The sequence below is a fragment of the Nestor notabilis genome, unplaced genomic scaffold (genome assembly GCF_000696875.1).
Source record: "Nestor notabilis isolate BGI_N333 unplaced genomic scaffold, ASM69687v1 scaffold11750, whole genome shotgun sequence".
NCBI lineage: Eukaryota > Metazoa > Chordata > Aves > Psittaciformes > Psittacidae > Nestor > Nestor notabilis.
In genome coordinates, this window is record NW_009912503.1 from 23,301 (window position 1) to 38,662 (window position 15,362).

The window sequence follows — 15,362 nt, forward strand, 5'->3', positions numbered from 1 at the left end:
ACCAAAAGATCAGAGATACAGACTTGCTTCTCCAGATATTCAGGTTTCCATCTAAATCCATCCTAATCCAGCAAAACCTGCAAGTTTGAACACAAACCATATCCATAGGTACACTTAAGTATGGGATTAAACATTTTGCTGAATAGGGTCCCTACACTACTAAGGCATTTAGCTGTTAGTCTTGGCTCTTTTTTCAGCTAAATTGTGATGGGTAAAGGTTTCCACACTAGGCTGAAACCAAGGTTTTTTCCTTTCCTTTTCTCTCGCTTTTAATTTTTTTTTCCTTCTTTCTCTCCAACAGAACTAGATAGATGCCTGAGAACTGTTTCTATTTTACTAATATCCCGGAATTTAGGCCTGTGGGCATGGGAAATTCAAGACCAAATCTCTGCTCAGACACATTCAGCTGAAAGTTGTAATCCCAGTTCTCGCACATATGAGCTATCTGTATAAACATACATATGGCTGTATAAAGCAGCAGCATTCTTGTGATTTGGGTAAATCACAGAGTAAGAAGTAGATACAGCAGAAGGTACAGTTTAAATTCACCTGATCCTCCACAGGGCTTTGGTGTTGACAAATGATTTTCTAAAATTTTATTTGAAGTGTCCTAACAAACTCTGAACATTCAACTGCTATTTTAAAGGGTGAACACTATTTTTTCCAGTTCTTCAGATATATCAAGCTCCCATAACTTTGCCTGGAGTCATGGAGAAGAAGGTGACCTCAGCTTTTCTGAAAATCAGCTGTGTGTATCATGTTTGTGAACAGAATTACTGTCTGCGATCATTTTTTAAAATGTGGACCTTGGAAGTCTTCCCTCCTTAGTACCAGTGAAACGAAATAATCAAAACATTGAGAGTTGGGAGAACAAGTGAATGTTGTGTTGAAAATTCCACATACTGCCTGGACTGGTCCACACAGACATGCAATCTGCAAGATCAAGAGATGCTTCAGCCCTTCTGCTGACACTTGGAAAAAAACGTAAAAGGCTTAAGGAGGAAAACAAATTAACGGAAACACCCGCTTAAAAGGAACGTTTCCAGTCACTGGTACTCCATTCATTACAGGCCTGAATGGTTCCAGAGACAACAGAAAACTATGCATTGTTGCAATGCCAGGAACAAGAGAGGTAATATGGATGTTGTGTTGCTACTCATGGCAATCTGAATGTTTTCATGCCCTTCCCATCCTGCTTAGAGGTGACTGCCATTGTGTCACTCATGACCAAACTTTGGGGTAGTGGTTGTGTTTCAGGGCCCTTCCAGCCAGGCATAGCTTCGGTTGGGGTGCTGGCACCATAGCTGCATCTGCTTGCGCAGCCCTAAGAGCAACATACGGCATTTGCTCCAGAGCAGGCAGACACCAGCCAGTTTTTCTGCCTAATGCGTTGTCAAGCTAAAAAGCTTTTATGGGAGGTAAAGGTTTTTTATGGGAGGTAAAAACACAGCAGTCATTTAATTAAGAATACCTCAAAGTCTTTAGGGAACCACATGGCTGAAATTTTTCCAGGCCCACTGTGATAACCTTGTTAAAATTTTGGATGACATTATTTAATCTTTGCTCTGTAAGCCAGACTTCTGCTATTTCCCCAGTGTCACTGCAGAGCAGCAGTTTCTTACCTTATGGCACAGACTCTCCAGCATGGCAAAGATTTGAAAATGTTACCATATGCTACAGGTATCTCAGAAGCACTGAAAACCTTCATATCAAGACCCAGGAAGACACACACAATAATATAGTGCTGTGGTCTTCTTCAGAATGTGAACCAGCAGCCCTTCATTGGAGTTTCTTCCAAGCTATGTCTAACAGAGGGAAGAGTGCAACTTTTCTGATTAGTACCCAAGGGACTTCCGCTCAAAATACTCACTGTTTCACAAGGTAAGGCAGAAATAACCCTACATTTACCAATGTTACCTGTGTTGAGGCCGATGGTCCAATGGACCATAACAAGGAGCAATCATCATCTGCCATAACCTGGTGTAAAGCCCATCGTGGGTGTGTAATGAAATTGTGCAACTTGTATTGTTTTGGCACTACATATATTCTAAACTAAAGATCTTGGCTGAGACAGGCCTTTTTTTTTTTTTATCTTTCCTTTTTGGCCTCTTGTAATTTAAGCTTACCCCAAAATTTATGGAAATTTGCATATCTGCTTTATGCCAGTTGGTGAAGATCAGTATTTGCAAAGACTATTTTTGTCGTGCTATTTTGCATCTTGGTGCAGTTTTCTAGATCTCTTAAATGTAAAAATAAACAAACATCCATACATCTGGGAGCAGATTTCCAAGCAGAGCTCAGTGCCAGGTTTTTTCCTTTTCTGAGTGCTCAGCATCCATGATGGGGCCAGATTTTAAAGCCAGTTCAGCTAAACCAGGGCCAGGTTTCCACAGAAACACAGAGATCCAGAGGCTCCCATCATGACAAATATGCACAGATTCATTGTTTAACTCATCCTCCCACCCAGGAATGATAAAATGACATAGTAACATAGCAGTAATAACATCAGCTATGGATAACAACAGCTATGACCCTATGATGGACGCATAAACAGCTGGGAGGAATGTTGGCCGTGGAGGGCGATTGCTCAAGTCCCCAGTGAAGACCTGAGTGTTTGCTTATGTTCTTGCTTGGCAAGATATGGCACTATCAAGATACTATTTAGCGTTTGAATAAGAGTATAATTTCTGACATGCCACTGATTCCTTGGAACATAAGAAAGCCATTGGGAAGAGAGATATGCTGCTGGTAACTGCTCTTCCTTGCCGATTTACTGGGCCTAACCCTGATTTATGAAGTGCAGCGCTGGACAGGATGTTGCCAGTTGAGGCTGTATATAGCATGTCAGCTGCAGAACTTAGGGATGACCTATGTCCTGCAGGGAAATGGCTCTGCACTGGACAGAAGATGATCCGAGCAGGTGTTTTCCATCTCCAGCTTCTATGGTGAACCAAGTCATTCAGTTTGATGACTGCCAAGTGCACATTTCATTGAATGGGAGAGATAGCTGGGTGAGCAAAGCAGGGAAGTCCTGCTCTTAGCATACAAATAGCCCGATGAACTTCTTTCTGCTACAGTCCCTCCTGTTTTGTGTTTCCTTTCCACACACATTTGAGTGAACAAAATTAATGGAAAAGCAATTCCATGGTCTCATACAAACGAGTTACTAGAAATCATTTTTGCACATACAAATACTTGAGCTGGTAATCATGTGCCAGAAGCAACATGGTTAGATGTTGGGTATCTGATTGACATCTGAATATCAAAAGCAGAAGTAGTGAATAGCCACAATAAAAACCAATTTGTTGAGAATTAGTGAGAAAAAAATTGTTATGGCATAACAATTACATAGATCCTCTACCTTGTAAGAAATTATATAGCATGTTGGGAACAACATTCATTTTGTCTGATTCCTCTGCATGCCACATCTTTTTCCAGTATTATAAAAAAACCCCAAACAAACCCGCACTTATTTGCTCATTGTTTGTAACACTCTGCAACTTTAAAAATTCTTCCTCCCCAGTGCAAACATACTTCCTCAGAGAGGCAGCAGCAAAGCCCTGCTTAGACGCTTGAGAGGAGGTCAAGAGAATAGCCATTTACCAGGGGAATCTCTCTCACTCCTCAATACATTTTTATTACTACCTATGCACACAGTGTTCTCTCACAGGCTAGACAAATAAGTATGCCTCTTTTGAGCAAACATTTCTAATACTATTTGAACATGGGGGAAGAACAGTTTCAGCTTAAAAATGATACTAGTACCATGTTTACATTTTTTTTTCCCAAGCTGCAGTTAAAATGAAATTATCCAGACAGACATTCAGCATGAAGCTCGGGAAAGCATGTTTTTTTTGGCCAGTTCCACTACAGAATTTCACCTACAAATGAAACACAAAAGACTGAGGTTGGGGGCAAGGGAAAATACGAAAGAAAGATTTGTTTGTAGATGAATTACCCTGTGCAAATCCATCCAAAAACATCAGTGTAATTGTTCATTAATAATAGACTTGGAAGATAGTTAGAAATGTTTCTCTTCTTTTGAACTTTCTGAAGGCAAACAGTGTCCTTGAGCTGGTAACGTACTTGTATGTAGACTTCACTTGTAGTGAAGGGGTACCCTTTGCCTTCTCCTCCTCCACCACCCAAAGTCTAGCAGATAAGGCCCTTGCCCATTTTTGGGCACTCTGGGCTCAGCACTCTGGAGGTAGATCCACCCCTGGGCAAGGAGCTTTCCTCCTCTTTTTCACCTTTTCACATCCAGATTTTGAATTCCCAAGGTCAGGGTGCAGCTCATATTTTTTGAGATGATGGAGGCATGAGCCGCACCTCTGGACACCATCTCAGCGGCGTTACTAACACCAATTCCAAGAGGACTCCATGCATTCTAAAAGTTAAGCAGTGCTTAAGGGCTTTCCTGACTGGGGACTGGAAGAGGGTAATTAGTCCCTGTAAGGATCCCCATCCACCAAGTTGTGAGAAACTTCAAATCCCACTGACTTCACTGGCACTTCAGGGCATTCAGCACCTTCCAAGATTAATTCTTTAAGCAGGGAGAGGTCTAGAAACACATATATTAGAGCACTTTACATCTTCAGTTGCAGTAGGGCTCTTTCTGGTGAGCTTGACAAAGGGCAGATTATACATTACTCCATACCATAAACTTCAGCTAAGAATTCAGAAAATACTCCGTTCTGTTACTCTCCTTGCTTTGACGTGAAATATTAAACACCACTTACTAAAGTAATGTTATTGAACACAGATGTCTGCTATCACATTCAAATTGTTCAAGTCAATCTAGGTTTATACATTTTCTTTACTTAAGTGTTTGTATAAACCCAAATGTGCCCCGACAGTAATGATTTCACAATATACTATATTCAATTAAGGAGACAAATATGCATTTACATTTTTACTGAACTCACTTCACACACACGAGCTCCAGCTCCAACTTATTTCTGACATTTGGTGGAAAATAAAGGAATAGAAAGGGTGCCACCTACTGAGTCACTCAAACATTTTTGGAGGCCAAAAAAACATTCAGATTACTAATACGCTTGTTCCAGTTAAAAATAAACAAACATTAAAGCTGTATTTATAAGCCTGTGGGAAGATAGGCATAGATAGTGCTTTCCTTATCAAATCACTCAGTGACTGGAGCACTTACCAGGGTGTAAGAGATCCCAGCTCCAGCTCCCTCTCGTATCTCAGCAGGTCTGAATCCACCTATTCCTGCAGAAAATCCAAGTAAAATGAATCAGACTCTGTCATCACAGTCCATGAATATCTTTTACAAGCAATGGATGGGATACTCAACACATGAAAATCTAGGAGTGTTGCACCATCAACACAGACTGTTCCTTGGGCCGCACATCATTTAGCAATCTGTCACTAACTGGAAATGTATGCTATCAAAGAGCTGACACATAAACTATACAAAGCAGATGAGAATTAAGCAGATACCTAAACTTACAAACCCACTGTAAGAATGTGTAGCAAGCCTTAAGAATGAAGACAGGCTCTCAGTACAACTTCAAAATCCAATATCCCTTTTTGACATCCATCAGTGTAGCCTCATCTTTAAGATCTGGCAGTGAAGCAGGTATATTGGAAGTGGTGTGTTACTGCTGCAGTTTCCTTGCTTGGGGAGGATAAGTTATAGTGCCCAGGTAAATAAACTTCAGTGTTGCCTTGATATCAGGCAGAGAAGCTGCCATTTATGGTTTTTCTTTAGTTGCAAAGGTACACGGCCTGGTCAGCCTTGACTTCCACAAGGGGAAGTCTACCATGCCTTTCAAGAGCTCTGTAAATACACCATGAAACAGAAGGTTCACATCTCTAATAAATCAGTTTTTTTTCTGGTGTGAACTGGAGCTGGTGATGAAGCAGCTGCTTCAGAGGGATGAGGCAAATACAAGAAATCCATCCTGACTGACCACCAATGTCACTTGCCTCCCTTCCCTTTAGCAGCCTCTGTAGGATGTGCCTTGAGTAGTTTGTTATTTAACTTTCTTCTACAAAAGATGACATATTTATGCTAATTTTCTTTGAAAAAGTTGTAGTTATGACTGATAGAGCCACAGCTTTTTATTCTTCTTCACTGCATACATAGCAGGGGGAGATACGATGTCAGGTGTGTCCCATGTCAGGGGAATGGCATGAAAAGCACAAGTCCGAGATTTTTTCATCTCCAATGAAGTGGATCAGCTTTGGGACTGAAAAAAGGATTGATTAAAAGTGAAGATCACAAGCTGGGCAAACAAATAACTCAGCGACAAATAAGACCTTTAGTACTATGGTAAGGAGGCACGAGAATAGGTTATTTTTCATCTACAGAGTGCTCTCTCTTCACTAGTGCTAGTTCCCAAAGAATTCCAAGTGTGTGCCCAACACACCGCATTAATCCCTCCCTGCTGCATGCAAGTTTAGCTCCACTAAGTCCTCACCAGACCCGCAGATGGAGCTTTATCTTGGTCTTTGCAGACGCAGCCAGACCAGAGGTTTTCACAGGTATCACATGTATTTAATGTTTGCCAGAATTTCTTGTGTTGGGGACTGGTGTAGAAATAACATACTTGGGAAAATAATTGTGAAACATTAACAAGTCCTTATTGTTAACAGGTATTGCTGGCAGAGATTCCTTCAGGGCTACTTGGACAACAAACCACAGTTGAGTTGGTAATGGCATTTTTCCCAGAGGGACCTTCAAAGTCTCTTGTGTGGTGCTTTGTATTCCTGGCAGCAGAGTCAGGAAGAAACACAGTTTTCAACATCCTCCTTCATGCCTACTCAAAATAAAACATTCATTTATCAGCTGCAGTGTTTTTCACATCTCCCGGGACTTGGCACACGCTTATCACGTGATAGCTGAGTGCAGGGTACTGAAGCACCGTTTATGTACTCAAATAACAGAGTCTGTGGATTTGTCTCTTTCTCAGTTCCTGAAGTGTTCAGGGGCTGTTTTCTGCTTGCATAAGCACTTCCTGAGATAGGCATTAAAATGGATTTTTACTGCTGCCAAGTTTTGGTAAAATCATTCTGCCCCAAGCCCTTAAAAAGACCTTGTTTGATTTTTGCCTGGGGAGGCAGCCCTGACTCTCTAGAGGACCTTGCATGGTAGTTTGGGGATTCTGCACCCCTTGGAATAGCACTGTTATTTTTCTATGGTTAAAAAAAAAAATTTAAAAAAAAAACCCCAAACCAAAAAACTAAGTCCTTTTTCTGGAGCTAGAAGTCAGAAATAGGAGAAAATTCACTCTAAATTCATCATGACACTATACTTAGTTTTTTAGGGAAAAACCCTTGGACTTAGAGAGCTGGATGCACTGTCCCAAATCAGGCATCTCTGTTGTCCCTCAAAGACAGTACATTATCAAACTAGTGACTACAAAGTTAATCTGCAAAGCTTCCCAAGGGGAAAAAACCCTCCAGCTACCATTCCACAGCAAAAGCAAAAAGAAACCAAACCAAAACAACCCATGCCAACACTCCGAAAAGACGTAAGTATTTTTCCAGGACCTTGACGTCCACCTTAACTTCTTAAGTAATATATCCTGGAGAGAGGATTCCTGTTGGCTCAGAAGGGAGACTTTAGCTACAACAATAGCTGCACTGGCAAACCGTCTCCTTTCAACACATTTTTGAGTTTGTATTTTAAGTGGTTTTGTCATATTGGCAGCCAAAAATAACAATTTTGTGATCAAATTCACTAGTTCTTGTAAAAAATTTTAACATTCTAAATATGACTGTGAACAGTTTGAATAGTCCTTCAAGGTGTCTGTTCAAACTCGTGCTTTTGAGAGGATGGAGAAGGGCTCCACAGAAACCTTGAGCAGAACAAAGCCCTGGTCAAAACAGTTTGTTGTGAGTCTTCTGCAGCACTCCCATCCCTCATTACCCAGGAACATGGCCCTTATTTAATCTGATGCTATTATGCTTGCTATTCTGTATTTCATATATACCCTTAAGGTTAAAGTAATAATTAAAAGCAGCCTTCTCATGTGCCTAGTAGAGCAAGGCCAAGATCCACAGCGGCTACCACAACATAAATGTTGAATAGCAAAGGGAAAATAGCAAACAGATAGGCAGGAATTACCGCCACAGCCTCTGCTTGCACTGATCTTACTCTTTTCTGATGACATACATCAAGGAATCCTACTTCATATCTTACAGGAATAGAAATAATTCAAAACTGGATTTCTTGTTAAAAAACCCCAACAACCTCCAGCTGCAAAAGCCCAGAGTTTTGTTAAGTCACTTTGTCAGTAATTTTATAGCACCATAAGACTTACAAAACTAAGAAATGAAAAGCCAGTTTTATGTTAATGAGAACTGGAACAATAGGGCAAAATCAATGGGAGCACAGAGTATTTCCACCCCAAATATGGCTCCATTATCCAGGTGATGTTCACTCAGTTGGCTCTGCTGGTCCTACATTGGGAAGCTTCTACACCATCTTCAAAGCTAGGGACAGAGATGAGACAATCCCCAAGTTTCTCAAAGTTTCCTTCACGTTTCTGGCTGAACCAAGAAGGACTTGTAGGTAAAAAAGAAACATTGATGCAAAGTACAAAGACTTCTGCAAATTGGAAAGCTGCAAACTTTGTATTACTTTCGGTAAGAGGTCTGTGCAAGCACTAAGGCCACCTGAACAGAGTTGGATCTGAGTTGCTGTAGACCAACATGGCAGCCTTAGGGTAGGACCATCGCCTTGTAACCTTTATGCAGCCTTTGCTCAGATGAGCCATGGTCTACAACTGTAGTAGGTCATATTTTATTATATTAATTAATTAGCCAAGATTTGACCTCTGAGGAACAGCAAGTCTCACTCTTTGATCTCTTACACTGAGAAATCACAGACTTTAAAATAATTAATTAGTTTATCATTAAGCTCTTGGAGTCACTAGAGGGAAAAATATGCACACGCCTTAAGCCAAGATATTACATCTGGCCTGGAAAAAACACCCAGTAGATGATGGCATGAAGCATTTTAAACATTAAACTATAATATCTACACCACATGCAGCTTCTCAAGATGTTTTGCTGTCATCAGCTTACTAAAAGATAAAGATTTATAGAGCTATTACTGAAAAGGAAGCTAGATACTGCCAAATGGCATGGACAGTTAGATGACTAGTTGCTGACATCTTTATTCATATATAAAACAACACAAATGAGTTTTTTTGGGGTTTTTTTAAGTACCATGCTTGAAGGAATCAACAAAGCAGTGCCTTATCATACAGAACTTCTAAGTCGTTTTTAAATCATTCATGAACTTTAGACAGTTCTTGTTTTTACTGTGCACATACAGAATACTCCATTAGCACCCTGTGAACTTTTAGTGTTGACTAAAAGAAGAGATAAGCAGTGCTGACAACAGATTGGTTTTACAGCGTCTAAAGCCCCTGAAGGGACCATACCATGGAGCAGTGCTTCAAGGATCACAGCCGCATGATCCCTCTTATTACAGTGCCATACATCTTTTGGAGGCATACATGACCATTCCAAGTGTTGCAGAGACATAGCTTAGTTACAGGTTTAAGACAAAGACCAATGCTAACTCTGCATAGGTTGAGAATATTATGGTTGAATATTCCTATGTCTACTTTTTGGTCAGCTCTCAATAGCAACCATTGGGACTGAAAGCTTAGTGCAAGATTAACAGTTTCTTTAAATAGTTTAAATAGTTCTAATTTCTAATAAAGAAATTATTGAATAAGTTGCAATGATTATAGAACTATCTTTATAACATAAGTTAAAAAGATGACAAACTAAGTGAACTCAGTTATTCTATTCCTCGTTGAAAACTATACAAAACATGAAGTAAATCACATACAACAAAATCCTGCAGTACTACAGAGCTCAATTTCAAATGTTTCCTCTAAAATTTAAAAATAAGCCAAAGCCTGCAGAACAGTTCTCCTGGAAACCAGCTAGCCATATCTGCCCACTTCCCTGACTGGTTGATATACTGTTCCCCCTTTGTTACACATTTTTAATTCAATTTAGCATGCTACTTCCAATTAACCAGCACACACTTATTGCATTACTTGGCATTAAACAGGCACATGTGTTCCTTTAGCTCCTGCCAGTGTGAGAGGACAATACTCTTAAGGCAAACCATGCTATTTGTTCGGCAACTACTAGGCTCTGGGAAGTGTCCAAGAAGGCTGATGGAAGCCCGCAGGTGTGCAGTTTCAAAAGCTTTCAAAGTGTTTCATGCCCAAGTCTTCCAGAAATGTTACACTTCACAACCATCCTCTTAAAGCAAGATTTATGCTATGCTTTGAATATTTCTAAATCTCTGGAGTCTGAGTGACAGAAACCTCTATTTATCAGGCTCAGTCACTGGACAAGTTGGTCTGGTCAGGGATCATATATAAACCCATTTATGTATAGGCCATTATTTTGTACAAACTACTAAAAGCAGGTGTGATTTCAGTGCGCTTGCCCTGAATGTGAAGCCTATTGCTTCAAGACTGTCAATGAGGAGAAAACAGGAACAAATTTTAATGACATGTTTATATAAAAAATCCCAAAACAAAACAGTGTCCTTTTTCTATGATATGTCTACAACAGAAAGTACAGTACAGTTTCAAGATACATCCCACATATTTTTTGAAGAGGGGTTACAAATTCACAAAGACATAATACTGCTACGCAAGTGCTTATTAAAAGCAATAAAAAGAACAGAATGAACAATTTATGGTCTACAAAGCTGAGATTTGGTGTTTACCAGGGGAAACTGCTTTACACAGTGTTAGAATTTAAAGCCTTGACCCTGCAAAAGAATTACTGGGAACAGTTGCAGCTCGTGCAAAGAGCTGCTGCAGTTAGGCACAGGTCAATATGCAGGAAAAGTTCTTCAAGAACTGGGGACTGAGAAGGTTTCTAGCCTAACTATATATATATATAAAATCAACACAAAGATGGGAGGATGGAGGTTTCTTGGTCCATCGGTTCTCTCAAGAACTCTTCTTAAGCTTTTGTTTGCTCTGGTAAGAAGCTAAACTCTAACAGAAACATTATTTGTCACCATCAGACAAACAGTATGAAGCCATGATGGCTCCAAAATGTGTCTTTGGCTCTTCTGGGTATGACATAAAGGTATAATTTCCATGTTTGCCCCATTGGCAACTCCTGACACTAGGATGGTTATTACTTACACAAACAGAAATCTGCAGCCAATCAAAATAATATGGTTGGCAAGAAATCTGGGCAAACTTTAATAGCTATGGTTCTTCAACATCAAAAGGATAAAAGTAGAATAATAATTTTTGGCAGGGGAAATGGGGATGTTTTAAAATTCTGATTGTTTTCCTATGAGGATTGTGTTATAAATACTGAAGTCTAACTTAAAACATGTTCTGGTTTCACGAATTCACACTGAGTAAGATTCTGCTTGACGCACTGAGTTACACTCAGCTCACTTCCACTCTTCTCAAACCGAAGTTACCTGGAACACAACAGGTAAAAGAGTGGGATTTGGCACAGAAACTGCATGGCCAAAATTGTTTATATGTCTTTCTGAAAGGAGTTATCTATGCATGCAAGCATGCTCCAGTGGAATTCACAGAGTGCTCTTTTCCAGAAAGTCTAATTAACTTCAGCCTTCTGGGAAATAGAGAGCCAGGAAAGGCACTCACCAAGTGGAAGATGTACAAAAATTTAAATGTAAAACCTGAAGTTTTTACTTTCATTTTCAACCAGCTCCAGTGCTATGTTCAGGACAGTATAAGCCTGTCTTTCACTGGAATCCGATGAAGCAAATAAGCAGTTGTATTATTTTAGCAGGAACTACACTCACTTGCCACAAGATTAAGCTACAGAAAAGCTGGTTTAGTAGATTTTCCATTAAAACAGTCCATGCTATCTAATAAAGACTATTTTCTAGGCACAGAATTAGGTACACTCGTTAATCTGCAGTGAGGAGCAGAATCAAAACATATTAATGACATTGCAAGCAAATAAACTTCCTTAATTAATAGAAAATGACATAAAGTTTTGGCCCTTCTTCTAGAAAACAACATCCTGTAAACATTTTCCTTGCCTTGGAAAAGTGAATACCTCCACAGGGAACCAAGAAAAAAATGTCCAAAACCCAATCAAACTTCATATTTTTGAAATATTTAATTTTGATTTTTACCTTTATATGATTGTACTTTGAAAAAGTCATACTGAGTCCTGAATCAGAATGATCTGTTTAATGGCACTGAAATGAACTTCTTTCCCCAAGGCAGTAACATAAAGAAGCGAAGAAATATTTTGAAGGAGGAATAAATAAAACAAAATACTGCATGTGAATGGTTTTGTATGAATTGGTATTTTTGGCTTTAAATAAAAAGTTTGCTGAAATATTTCCCAGGCAGATCTACTTGGGCCTCTCATTCACTGGCACAAGCTCAGTATCAGTCACTTAAAATGTGTGTTTCCTCAGGTACCTAAAAATGTGACATTCCTTAAAAATACATAATACAAAAATCTTTTCTTTCCTTTATACTACATATTTACAGTTCTATTATCAAGGTACTCTGCAAAATGTAAACAAGCATACACATGTGTAAATATTATGGCTTGAGAAAGGTTTCCCCTTTGATTAGCTGTATATATCAGTATACATAGATAAGAAAAAAACAGTACATTTTATAAACTGTTGTCAAACACCAAAATGTAAATTTTGGGGTTTATGCATTAGCTGCTGAGTAACCACAGCAGGCACTGGGCATCCTTCCCTAGACTGAAATGTCAGACGTACTGTAACAGTGGAAGGTCACCAAAGTAATCGGGCTGATACAGGTGGGTCTGAGGGAGCAGGGGTTGCTCAGTCTTCAGGAGAGAAGACCAAGGGGAGATATTACTGCTGTTGTCAACTACCCCATGGGGGCTGTAGATGAGATGAAGACAAACAGATGCATGCTGAAAGGACGAGAAGCGGTGGACCAAAGTTGTAACTTAGGAAATTCTGATTAAAAACCAGGAGCAAAAAAAAAAAAAAAAAAAAAAAATAATATCATGGCTGTGAAATTTTCACTGGGCAGAAGCTCAAAGAGGTGGTGGGATCTCCCTCCTTTGAAACACTCAGAACTCAACTGGATGAATCTCTGAGCAACCCCATTTAACTCTGAAGTTGACTGGGTTTTGTAGAGAAGCCTGAAACTCCAGAGGTCTTTACAACTGAATTTTATGATTCTATGGAAAATGAATATAATGCAATGTTTGCATTACTGCTGTAGTTTGGCTCTATGGTAATACATAGTTAAGATCAAAATATGTCAGTTGCTTAACTTGGATTGTTCTTCCCCAGCAGTTGCTAACATTACATCTAGTTGTCTCACACAAGATTTACCTTATCAGTTCCAGTTTAGTGAAACTGCTCCAAATTCACATAACTGTAGGATCAGACCCAGGCCACCACACCTCCAAAAGAACATTTAAAATGTCACTGCTGATAGTAAAGCCCTGCTGAGAGCCACACACTTCTGACTAGTTTTGGGACAACAGCAATTTAGTCATATTTACATTAAGTAAAGTTTCCAGTGACATTCACAACTCTGAAGAGGAAACAACAGGAGATCAGCATGAATCTTGATAAGCATTGAAAAATACCAGCCAAACCTGTATTGCTCCTGGTAGATTACAGTTTGAATTAAACTCACAGGTGAGCAAGTGTTGCTTATTTTTTACTGGACAGTTACTGACTGTAGATGCATGTAAGACCTGAGGTGAACCATGAGCTAAAACTGTTACTTCACCTTCTCATTATCCTACTGCAACAACAAACTTCATCTTTAAAAATCACAAGTGAGCATCAATTATTGTCAGTTTGTCTCTTCTAAGACAATTATCTTCTCTTGCAGAGCTGCAATTTGTTACAATGTGTTAAACGGTGGTATGAACGCATCCAAGACCTGCAACTGCCTGTAATACCTGTCTACTGAGCCCATAGTCCTGATGCCCTTTAATAAGTGCACTTCTGATAAAGCCAGACTCAAGAGGTTACTACATAGATTTTGTAACTCCTAACCCAAAAATAATTATAAAGAGGCACTCTGAAAGCTTTCAGTCTGGTTAATGCAGACTATTAAAATAGAGAACATTTCTATATAATGTCATAGCCCTATATTAAAGAATAATGTGTCTAAACAGACAAAATAGCACCAAAATGTCTTTGTTCTATTCAGTGACCAACAGCAGTTGTTGAATGGTATCAGGACTTTTTAAAGCTGACTTAATCAAGGTATTGTGCAGTAAATGCGTATTAGAATCCTTTATATAAAGAACAGAGATTATCTTTAAACATCTATCCTTGCTTACTATCTGCTTTTTCCATCCAAGATAAAACTCTTTTCTATGTTAGAAGGTACTGTTTGATGAGAACTGATGCACAGTTTGACTTAACAAACCACCGAAAAACTCAGCTGACAAGGTGGGAGTATGCAAAAAGACAGAATAGTCTGACAGATGACACCATGCTCTTTGGAAGACAGATTCAAATGTTAAGCAAGATATAGATGGAGCCTTTCCAATCACTCAATCCACACTAGAAATGCGGTACATATTCTTAAATTAATTAACAACTGATCAAGGACTGTGGTGGATTCTTCTTCAATCGCAGGTGTAAATGAGACTGAATGCTTTTCTAGAACATACAATGTTATTCAAAGTGGAATTAATTTGGTGAATCCCACTAGTTTCTGTGCAATGTCATTGTGAAATGAATCCGTACTGGCTTCATAATCTGTGAAACGCTCATTGAACTTCACGCTGGTTGTTAAGGGGGTTTAGAAAGCCACTTATACATGGTGTGGCTCACTGCATGTTGACATGTTGCATACTGCTTATCCTGATACTCTTTGGAGCTGGTCTTATTAAAATCATGTCCAAGCTTTCAAACAATGAATTATATTATATCAGAAAGAATGTCCAGAGCAGATTAATGGAGAGGTACGAGGTTAGGAATAAATACATGAAAGAAATTCAACCTTTTAAAAGGAACCAGCTACTAAATGGACTCTGTAGTCTTCCGTAAGAAGTGTGAATACTTAGTACAATTCAAGCTGAATTGAATAGCTGTTTTCATATCCAAATTCAAATACCGTCTGTGCATATAAAACAGTTCATTTATTAGTCCAACTGTTACTGTTGTAGAGCTCTTGGAAAAATATTCCCTCTTTCTTGAGTTTGCTCTTCATAAAAAGGAAGCTTTGGAAGGCCACCTAGAGAATTAAGTAGAAACACAGTTTCAGGTCTGTATAATGTAATACTGAAATCTTATAAAGACTATACAATCTACACTTACATAATTCAATAAATGGTACTCTTCAAAAAAGTGTAGAGGACTGAGTTACACTGGCCTCCTCACA

The 15,362-nt window shown here is 39.1% G+C and overlaps 1 protein-coding gene across 1 annotated transcript in view; it reads right to left on the reverse strand.

Annotated features, from left to right (window-relative positions):
- Positions 1 to 15,135: 15,135 nt before the first annotated feature.
- LOC104409791 (multiple epidermal growth factor-like domains protein 11) overlaps positions 15,136 to 15,362 on the reverse strand; it is a gene marked incomplete at its 5' end in the record, with an annotated part of 24,081 nt that continues 23,854 nt past the window's right edge. Inside the window, 1 exon segment of the mRNA XM_010019768.1 lies at positions 15,136 to 15,215. Within this exon segment, the coding sequence (XP_010018070.1) occupies positions 15,136 to 15,215 (80 nt within the window).